General features: G+C 48.5%; 1 protein-coding gene across 1 annotated transcript; it reads right to left on the bottom strand.

Moving 5' to 3' along the window:
* Window positions 1–307: 307 nt before the first annotated feature.
* Window positions 308–3,981, bottom strand: LOC119361040. The gene is made up of 6 exons (XM_037626430.1): window positions 3,532–3,981; window positions 2,331–3,458; window positions 1,928–2,243; window positions 1,671–1,851; window positions 1,276–1,517; window positions 308–750 (listed from the first exon to the last, which is right to left on the bottom strand). Exons 1-6 carry the CDS (start codon window positions 3,979–3,981, stop codon window positions 308–310), a joined length of 2,760 nt encoding a protein of 919 aa, XP_037482327.1.
* Between the last annotated feature and the right edge of the window lie 6,566 nt (window positions 3,982–10,547).

Genomic DNA, 10,547 nt, shown 5'->3' with positions numbered 1-10,547 from the left:
AGAGCAGGCACCATCACCACGGGCAAAAGCCACGAGAAGAGTCGATGAACAGTGACCAACATAGCCTGCTGAAGATGCCGTAGGGAACAACATCGTAGATGGACCAGCACCAAGCACTGAATGACGACGGTTGTGCGAGACCCGAGACTTGATCAATATAGGGGACACCATCGGAAAACTGCGGGCATCAACGGAGATACAGGCCCGAAGAAGACATCATATCAGTTTTTTGTTACTTTTTTCTCTCTCTTTTTTTAACATTGAAAGACAACCAGCGAAATCAGCCCAAAGCAGTCGAAAAGAGCTCTCAGGCACGAGGCCCCAGCGGGCCGAACCAACCCGATCGCAGCCGCCCAGCCGAGCGCTTCGATGGAGGAAGCGAGCGGAAAGCGCCCGATGGGCAGCAGGCGGCGGCCTGATGAGTGCCTGATCTGGAGGCGGCCGACGACAGGGAGCGGCGGACGACGGCGGTAATCAGGTCCGATGGGCAGCAGGCGGCGGCCTTGTGAGCGCCCGATCTGGAGGCTGCCGGCGATGAGAACCGGCGGACGGCGGCAGAAGAACGACTAGGAACGGCAACTTGGGGTGGAACCCGCCGCTGGCAGCAGAGAACCGGCAAGGAACCGGCAACGGAGATGAAATCCAGGCGGGAACGACGGTGGTGACCTCTGATAGCAGTTGCTCCTTTTTCCAGTTCGAGATCGATCTCGCACGGACAGGACGACAGTAGAGCAGCGGCAGCAAAGAAAACTGCACGCGCAAGATGCAAGATCAGGTTTGGAGCAGCGCAGCCGGGAAGATCACCACGGCGTGATTGGATCAAGCACGAGTTGCAGCGTGCGAAAAAAGAACCTAAAGCTCTGATATCATGTTAGAAAATATGCAACATAGTATTATGAGAGGGCAAAAGCCATCATACATACACATACATGAGAGGCCAAAGGCTAGAATGTAAAAGGCCAAAGGCCATTATAAATATAACTCTAACACTAATTTCTTTCCATAAAGTACTGAAATTTTTGAGAATTTATCGTTCATGCTAGCTCAGCCCTAGGCATAATTCGCTGCTAGCTTCGTCACTTAATGTATCCCGTTGTAATGCACGGGTAATTACGTAGCTGATACAGATTCGTCGAGTGAGCCGGAGAAGGTTGCTGTCCATACATGATCGCTTGACCACTACGCCGAGGCACAACGAAATGACCAAAACAGCACAAATCGCCACTGCTCCACGTCTCCACCAGTGGTGCATTCGCTAAGCGAGTCGCAGGGAACCTAGCGCGTCACAGATAGTGTCTGCCTCACACCCCACCAGCTGCGTGTCAAAAGTTGAAGCTGCTCCACCGCGTTCAGGCCCGATCAGGCGAGCGCCGTGAGAAATGGCCGGATAGGTGCTCGTGCCACCATCGTCCCAGTCGAAGAAGCACCGACGCTCCACGGCATCCTGCACCAGCTCTCCCCAGATCGAGCCGCTGCCGCTCAGCGTCGTCGCGTTGCCCAGGATCCAGAGGCAGTGCCTGCAACCAAATGACAGATATCAGGTCGTTCAGAGTTCAGGAAGTTTTACATTTCATTCAGATCTCGGCGTATGTACGTACCTTGCCCTCGTCAGGGCGACGTTGGCGCGGCGCCGGTTGGAGAGGAATCCGATGGAGCCCGTGGCGTTGGACCTGACGGTGGAGAGGATGATGACGTCCTCCTCGCTGCCCTGGAACCCATCCACGGAGTTGACGCGAAGAACAAGTGGCCGCATCGCCTTCACGTCGCCTACCCTGCCCTGAATCGCCTCCACCTGCGCGGCGTACGGGCATATGACGCCCACGCTGACCACCTGCCCCGCGCTGACACAAGCTGCATTTACGGTAAACCACACGGCATGAGCTGGGAGCATGCAAATGTTCAGAGAAAAACTTGCTTGAGACTGCGCACCTTGCTTGACTGCGCACTATGTCCAGGATGGCGGCCACCTCGGCCATGTTCCTCTTGCTGCGGCCGCGATCTTCCCTGCCGTCGACGTTGATGAACGAGTATGGCCCGAACATCGCGCCTGGAAGGTAGCTAAGCTCGTGCGTCATCTGCGTCACGTTGGGGCCGTCCAAGATCTGCCTGTCGTAGAAACTGAGGTTCGGGAAGACGCTGATGGAAGGGTGCATCCTGTATTGCATGTTTAAGAGGTGCTTCTTGTGTCCAAGTAAACCTAGTCTTTCAAACAGGCTCCTACCCAGCAATGCACTATCTGAAACCTGCAACGAGTAATAATGCTCAAGTTTGCGTGGAAACATAAAAAGAGCTGCATTTCAATTTGAACGGAGAACTGAACTGATGCGGACCTTGCTTTTCACGGTTGCTGGCAACTGGCACTCATCGCCGATAAGAACTGCGTGCTTCAGCCCGGAGACTTGCAGCGGGATGAGGGATTCGCATTCCTTCAGCTGCGCAGCCTCGTCGATCAGGAGCAAGTTCATCTTCTGCTCGTTCAGCTTCGCCGAGCCAGACACGGTGCAGAAAACAAGGGAGGCACTTCGGAGGCAGAACTTCTTGATCGCGGGGCCATGGCGCGTGCGAGGAAGCTTCAGGTCTCGCGCCAGAGCTCTCGTGACGCCCAGGATCGCCGACATGCTCCGCCTCAGGGCGCGAGCTGTTTCTGAACCATGGCGTTGCTCTCCCGTCGCCGTACGCATGAACACGTCCGTCACGACTCCGTTCCCGGTGTTCTTCCCGCCGAGCAGCTTGCCGAAGTCGCCGAGCATCTTGGTCAGCGAAGCGATGTTCTCGCAGTTCTTCTCCAGGACGATGTCTCTAGGGACGTGTGACATGATTGTTGTGAAGCACGCACTGAGCTTCTCGGAGATCTCGTGGAACCTTGACCTGACGAAGGACGACTCGGGTAAATTTGTGCTACTAGTGTTTTTCTCGCGTGCTTGATGATACTGGAATTTCAGGGTTATCGGATCTGTCAGAAAGATTTCCAGTGATAGGAGACCCGGCTTCCAGCCCGTCGCCGGCGAGAAGCACTTGCTTAGCCGCTTCACACGAGTGTCCAGGAAGATCTGGTTGAGATCGTTGTCGATGGCCATGCGTTTCCTGTTGCCGAACAGCAGCAGATCGCCGTGGCACCCTCCGGCGCGGGCATTCGGGTGCTGCTTCCTCAGCGCCAGGAGGCGGGATGCGACCTGGCAGATGGCTGTGTTGGTCGGCGCGCACGTCAGGACCCGGAATTTGCTCTGGCTTTTCGTCGTCATCGACATCGTCATCACCGCCAGCAAGAGCACGCTGATGGTCTTTGTTTTGCCCGTGCCAGGCGGACCCCAGATGAGGCTGAACTTGCTGCTCGCGCCGCCGCACTGCACCGCCGAAATGCAGCTCCGAATGGCGTCGGCTTGCGACTCGTTGAGCCCGAACGGGGACAGCGTGCCGGCCGTTGGCAGAACGCCGGTGCCGCCGGTCAGGGAAGTGCCCTGCATGGTGCATGCCGATCAGAGGAGCATTCACAGAACTGTTTGCCTGCACGTCAAGCCTAATTAATTTCGCAGAACTGCTTGCCTGCATGGTGTTAACGCCGGCGATGACCTTGACGAGGTCTGCATTGCACTCGACGGCGGCTTCGTAGTTGAGGCACCGCCAGATGCGCGCGTAGGGTATGAAGCTGAGCAAGCTGACAACGAACGCGTAGCAGGTTACATCTTCTATTACCTTGGACGCTCTGATCACAAAGCTACACTTGCTGGTGACGTCCTTGACGTGGGCGAGGCAGTAGGGGCTACCGTCGCTCGTATGCTCCGGCGGCCGAAGCTGCGTCGCCGCCGAGAGCGCGACGATGTCGCCGATGCATGGGGAACAAGCACCGCGGCGGCCGGACACGGTGACGCGGTAAAACGGGCTGATCTTGACGCCCTTGGCTCCCTTGGGGATGAGGCTAACCAGCGACCGTATTTCCACGGGGTTGGAGCCATTGGGTTGCGGGTCTAAGGAGGAGCTCATCTCCGCTCGGATCTCCTCCAGCAACGACGGGGAGCTAATTGCACGTTGGTACCACACTTGCTCACGTACTCACGAATCAGTACCACTACTCGTGCATGTCGCAGTTCAGTACCAACTCAGGGCCTAAGTGATGCATAACAGGCTGACAGCCGTATAAGCGCGTATTGACCGCGTATGCGACAGGTCGGGCCCACATGTCAGGTGACACGCTGGCCGAATCGGCGCGTGCCCGGTGCGCTGACTAGGACGAGGCCGGTGCGGTCGGTTACATGGGCTCGGTCGGACTCGCCTCACTCTCGCTTGACCTCACTCTCACTCTCGCTCTCCCTCCTCTCTCACTCTCGCTCTCCCTCCTCTCTCCGATTCGCCGCCGCCCTCCGCCCGCTGCCGCCGCCACCTCAACCGGCTCGCCGTCGCGCCATGGAGGAGGAGAGCAGCCAGGACTCAATCGCGCAATACATGAACCTCTCCGACGACGAAGCCATGCATTACCGGGTGAGTTGTAGAGCTAGGGTTAGGGTTGGGTTATCAGATTTGGGGGGATTTGATTTGATTTGGGGATTTTGTTTTCCTTTTGTTCCTGTAGATCCCTGCTAGCATTGAAGACGAAGACTACAGTGGCATTGAGACAGCACCCAGAGTTCTTTGCCATCAGCATGGTGTGGCGGCTGAGAGGCGTGTAGCATTCGAAGCATTTAACATGGGCAGGAGGTTCTTAGTCTGTCCTATGAGTGTAAGATTCTGTCCAAACTCTGTGTTAATGGTATTGTTTAATCTAGCCATGTGCATAGAATTGTGCAGTCCAGTGCATGGAATTCATGTTCTTTAATCTAGCCATGTGCTGATGCACATTGTTTAATGAGTACTCTTGTACCATAGCTCTGATGGTCATTTTGTAGCTGTGTGAGGGTCATTTTTGTAGCCATTTAGTACTACTGGTGCTAATCAGTGGATTAGAAAATGTTTGCAGTACAAGAGTACTCACTTTGCAAATTATTTGATTGTTTAAGGTCAGAGAGATTCAATGTCAGAATCTTAAAATTCACCTAGTGTTATATTATTAAAGTTGGCTATATTATTAAAGTTGTTTCCCAAGGATGCTTAAAGTTCATTTTTAATTCAGTGGCTAGTCATTTAGGGTCCTACATTGTTTTAAGATGCTCATGCTATGGTTGTTTATATTGCAGGAAGATGACAACTGTGGTGTTGTTCTCTGGGTTGACCCAGAGTGGCCTCCTACATTGCAGAATGCCTTGTTGAAGCTATGGGAAATGTATCATGACAGCAAGAGTGATAGGAGGAAGGATAACCTAGAGAGTTCATTCACTATTCACCAGTTGACTGAAGAAAAAAATAATCTAGAGGCCAACTATGACAAATTGGTTGAAGATGTGCACCAACTGTTCAATGCTCAAGAGGATAGGATGGTAGATTTCAGCTATTTGCAGGCTAAGATGCAGAATGTGCATGTTTCTGATTCAGTATCTGACATGAAGACAGAGATGGGGAAGAAAGATGCAGAGATCTTCAAGCTGCAGGAGAAGTATAAAGTACTGATGAACCTGACAGAATCTCAAGGCACTTGCATCAGGAACCTGAAGTTTAATCATCTAAAAGAGAAGGAAGTGCTTAGTACATCCACCAGAAACCTGCAATTCCAGGTTGATGAACTCAAAAAGTCTGAGGAAAAGCTCACCCAGGAGAACACCCAGCTGCTCCTTCACATGGGTGATCTCAAGAAGGGGCATGAGAAGCTCACAGCAAGGAGGGATCAACTAAAGATTCAGATTGCTGAACTGTTGAAGTCAGAGGAGAAGAACAAGCAGAAATTGAAGGGGATCCTGGACATCTTGTCAGAATGAAGATGTAGAGGAAGAACAAGAGCAAGATCCAGATCAACATGAAGAAGAAGAATGCTTGCTTTGCTGACCTTTTGTGAAGTATGGTGTTGTTGTGAACTAAGTTATGTACTATGTTGTGGCTTAAAGTTGTTGTGAACCACTATGGTGTTGTGGTGAACCACTATGTTGTTGCTTTAAGTTGTTGTGAACCACTATGGTGTTGTGGTGAACCACTATGTTGTTGCTGTGAACCACTATGTTAACTCTTAGTTGCTGTGAACCACTATGTTAATCAATATGTTGTTGTTGTGAACTAGTAAGTTGTGAACCTTGTTGTGAACCAGTAAGTTGTGAACCTTGTTGTGAACCTTGTTGTGAACCACTATGGTGTTAGGCATTTAGGGTCCGTCGACGTCGAGAACCCCCTAAACCAAAGTGGTTAGGCATTTAGGGTCCGTCGACGTCGAGAACCCCCTAAACCAAAGTGGTTAGGCATTTAGGGTCCGTCGACGTCGAGAACCCCCTAAACCAAAGTGGTTAGGCATTTAGGGTCCGTCGACGTCGAGAACCCCCTAAACCAAAGTGGTTAGGCATTTAGGGTCCGTCGACGTCGAGAACCCCCTAAACCAAAGTGGTTAGGCATTTAGGGTCCGTCGACGTCGAGAACCCCCTAAACCAAAGTTGTCAGGCATTTAGGGTCTGTCGACGTCGAGAACCTCCTAAACCAAAGTGGTTAGGAATTTAGGGTCTGTCGACGTCGAGAACCCCCTAAACCAAAGTTGTCAGGCATTTAGGGTCCGTCGACGTCGAGAACCCCCTAAACCAAAGTGGTTAGGCATTTAGGGTCCGTCGACGTCGAGAACCCCCTAAACCAAAGTGGTCAGGTAAACAAAGTGGTTAGGCATTGCCAATAACCTTAATCAAACCTTAACATTGCAAATAACACTAATCACCAAATTGATAGCATAACATTGCCCATAACATTAAGATAGTTGATAGCAATTCAGTACACTCAAACATAATCATCCAACCAGTTTGACTTGTTGGTTGAGTACAATCAAACCTAAGCATCCAATCATGCCATGGTTCAGGACACAAAACATTGATCACTTGCCATAGTTTTGAGAAACAACAACTCATTTCACACACTCATCAGTTACCACTAGGATCAAACCACCTCATCCAACCAGTGTGACTTCTTGGGGCAGAAGATGTAGAAGGAGTTGCATATCTTGGGGCAGTGAATGGCCTTGCACCACTAGTTGATGGGTGTGAACTTGCACCAGTCCTTGCACCAGACCTTGCTCCAGATCTTGCACCAGTCCTTGCAGGTGGAGTCTGTGATCTTGGTGCAGGCTGGGATCTTGCAGGTGGAGGCTGTGATCTTGCAGGTAGGGGCTGTGATCTTGCAGGTGTAGGTTGCTGCTGTGACCTCTTGGTCTTGCAAAAAAAAGTGAGATTGGTATTAGTAGACAACATTAAAATATTTACAAATGCACTAGTCAACAAATAAAAAAGAAGTGAGATTTGGTATTACCACATGTTTGTTTTTCCTCATAGACAAATCTGGTTTCAATTGTTTCAGGCAGTTGGTGTATCTATGGCCTTGGAGACCACAGTTAGAGCATGTTATTGTGGCCATTCTACTGCTGTCTTTTGGCTTTGGCACTTCAAACTTGCCCTTCATCCTCTTCTCTTGCTTTCTTCCTCTCCTAACATGAAATTCTGGTGGCTCTATGTCTGGTCCAGGTGTCTTTATCCAGTCATGTTCACCAGGAACAGGAAAGATCATAGGTTCATATGCTGCCACATAAAATGGTTTTCTGAAGAATTTACAAACAAAGTCCTCTGGAAACCTCTTGGCCTTGTTAATTGCTGAAATTGCATGGTTACATGGTAGGCCACTGAGGTCCCATTTTCTGCAACCACATGTATGATTATCCAAGTTCACAGGGTGTGTTTGCTGCCCACTGGTCACTTGCCATAAATTAACACCAGCTTGAATGGGTTTGCAATATCTAGCCCTCTCCTTTTTCAGCTCTAACTTCTCAGCATAGTGTGGTGTGATCTCCCAAAAAGCTGCCTTTCCTCTCTCTCTCTTCTCATGTCACCTCACCATTTGCTTGTCCTTAATACCATCAACCATAGTCCTAATAGGCTTTTTCCTAAAATCAAGGATATACTTGTTGAACACCTCAGATAGGTTGTTAACAACCAAATCTGTCTTGCAGTTAGTGTCAAAAGCATGCCTTGCCCATGTATTCTTAGGAATTGCATTAAGCCACTTCCAAGCATCCACACACTCATTTCTCAAATCATTCATAGCAATATTAAACTTATATTCATTGTAAGCATAACTGGCATTATCCATGCATTTCTTTAGATCTTTCCCCCTAAAACCAGCATTCTGGAAATTTGCATATAAGTGTCTAAGACAATATCTCTGGTGGCAGTTTGGAAATACTCTATTCACTGCATTGAGTGGCCCCTGTTGAAATTACAACAACAAACTAAGCTACTGACTACAGATATAGTTGAAAAAAACCAAGAAACTATGCTACTGAAATTACACAGCAAACTAAGTACTTACCTTCTGTCTATCTGACATGATAGTATAAGGACCAAATTGGCCAACTTCTCTTGCTAGACATATCTTGAGTTGGTGCAGAAACCAGCACCAATTTGCTGTATCCTCCTGACCAACAATGGCAAATGCAATTGGATAAATGTTGTTATTGCCATCTCTGCCAGTGGCAGCAAGGATCTGTGCACCTGTGGTCAGCTTAATAAAGCATCCATCAACACCTGTTTTGCAAAAAAAGAACCAATTAAGTCAGTACATAGCAAAGAAACTACAGCAAAGGTGGAATCATGTACATAGCAATGAAACTAAAGAAAAGAAACAAGTAACTAACCAATGAAAGGTCTGCATCCAGTGAGAAATCCCTCCCTTGCTCCATTTAAGCAGAAAAACATTGCATGAAACCTTGGCCCTGGATGTGGTATTTTTTTGTTGCTTTAGGAACTAGAGTTGTAACTACAACCCTACTTCCAGGGTTTGTCTGCATGATGGTTGCTGCATAGTCCCTTAACCTGGGATACTGCTTCTTGTGCTCTCCTAAGACAGCTTCCACAGCTAAGTTTTTGGCCCTATAGGCCATGTGCTTAGGAACCTCAACACCATACTTCTCATTGCAGGCATCAATTAGAGTTTGTATGCTAGTGGTTGGATCAGACCTGAACAATGACTCATATGTCTTTGCAAGCCACTTTGCACTAACCCTGGAAGACTCTGTACTGGTAAGGCAAGTGTGCTCCAGGTTCATTTTTTTATATCAAAAGTCTTTTCACCTTTGATCACAGCAGCAATAATGTGGAACTGACAGTGCTCATTTCTGTAACTTGCAATGATCCTTTGGTCAGAGTTTCTATGATATCTGAAATCTCTTGCCTGTGAAATGTGCAAGCTCAACAGAACATCTCTGAATTGCTGCTGATTTGTGAAGCACATGTACTTACATAATTGCTGGTGTGGGTGCTCCATTTTTTCATTGAACCATATCCTAGGTTTTCTTTTCTGTGCCCTACTCTTCTTATTTTTCTTTAGGACAAATTGCAGTGGCTCATGCCCATCATCTTCACTATCCATCAGCCAACCAGTTTCTTCTTCATCTGATGAAGGAATGAAATCTTTCTTCAACTCCTTTAAAACACTAGAATGTGTTCTAGTGGTGGGGCACCTCCTAATTGGCAGCTTCTATTTCTTCTTTGGAGGTTCTACCTGCAACTGTTGAGCTAACTCCACATTCAAGCTCTCCTCCATCTCTTCATCCCCACTCTCTTCCTCCTCCATCTCAAACGGATCCTCAACCTCAGTGTCACCCTCATAATGAAGTTGTTCCTCCTCTTCTGACTCATCATCTGAATATTCATCTTGATCATCTGCTAGTTGTTCCTCATCTGCTTGTCTCTTTCCATCTATTATCTCTATGTCTTGAGAAATCCTGTACTTCTCCAAGTAGTTGTCACTGTCATATGCCCCTTCTGAATTATCACTACTGTGATATCCCTCCTGCAACAAGACTTCATCCTCCATCACAGATTTCAGCTTTTGTTTACCTAGATTTTTGCTCTCTTGTGTGCAAAAACCACTAGCACCAACATTGGTACTACTACTACCCTGACTATTAAAAACAACACCTTGGTCATCAACAGCAAGCACAGCTGGCTCACTGAGATCATACACAACTGGTGGTGCATAAATAATGGTCTGTAGTTCAGCATTTCTCTGAATTGCAGCACTGTCAGTGGCTGTTGCTCTAACTAACAGATTCAAAACTAAAGTATGCTCATGTTGCTTCTTAATATTCTGCAATTTAATGTTTGTGTCAATCAAGTCTAGGCCATGCTCTCTCTGCTCTCCTATGCATGTGTTCTCCATGTGATACAATTCATCAGAGAATGTAAATCCTTGTGTATGCAACAGTGCATACAGATTGAGAAAAGTGACATCAGAACTGCATATCTTTCTATCCAAATTATGTAGGGCATCAAAGTGAATCCTAACATCCCAGATAGCCTCCTCCACACTACAAGTGCCAGCAAATTTGGACATTTTCATTAACACTAACCCTAGCCCTCAAATTGGAAGAAAGAACAGAGGAGAGGGAGGAGGACTTACAACACCCCACCACATCCATGGGTCCAGTGATGGCTAGTGAGAGG

This window comes from Triticum dicoccoides, chromosome 2B, assembly GCF_002162155.2.
Source record: "Triticum dicoccoides isolate Atlit2015 ecotype Zavitan chromosome 2B, WEW_v2.0, whole genome shotgun sequence".
NCBI classification, from domain to species: domain Eukaryota; kingdom Viridiplantae; phylum Streptophyta; class Magnoliopsida; order Poales; family Poaceae; genus Triticum; species Triticum dicoccoides.
The sequence above is the reverse complement of the archived record's forward strand: the minus strand, read 5'-3'. Positions and strand labels throughout refer to the sequence as shown.

Coding starts and splice junctions, on each gene's coding strand:
- LOC119361040 (XM_037626430.1), bottom strand. CDS start 3,981: ATGAGCTCCTCCTTAGACCCGCAACCCAATGGCTCCAACCCCGTGGAA. Junction 1,852..1,927: donor AGTGCGCAGTCAAGCAAGGT/GCGCAGTCTCAA, acceptor CCGTAAATGCAG/CTTGTGTCAGCGCGGGGCAG. Junction 751..1,275: donor CACTATCTGTGACGCGCTAG/GTTCCCTGCGAC, acceptor TTGCGCGTGCAG/TTTTCTTTGCTGCCGCTGCT.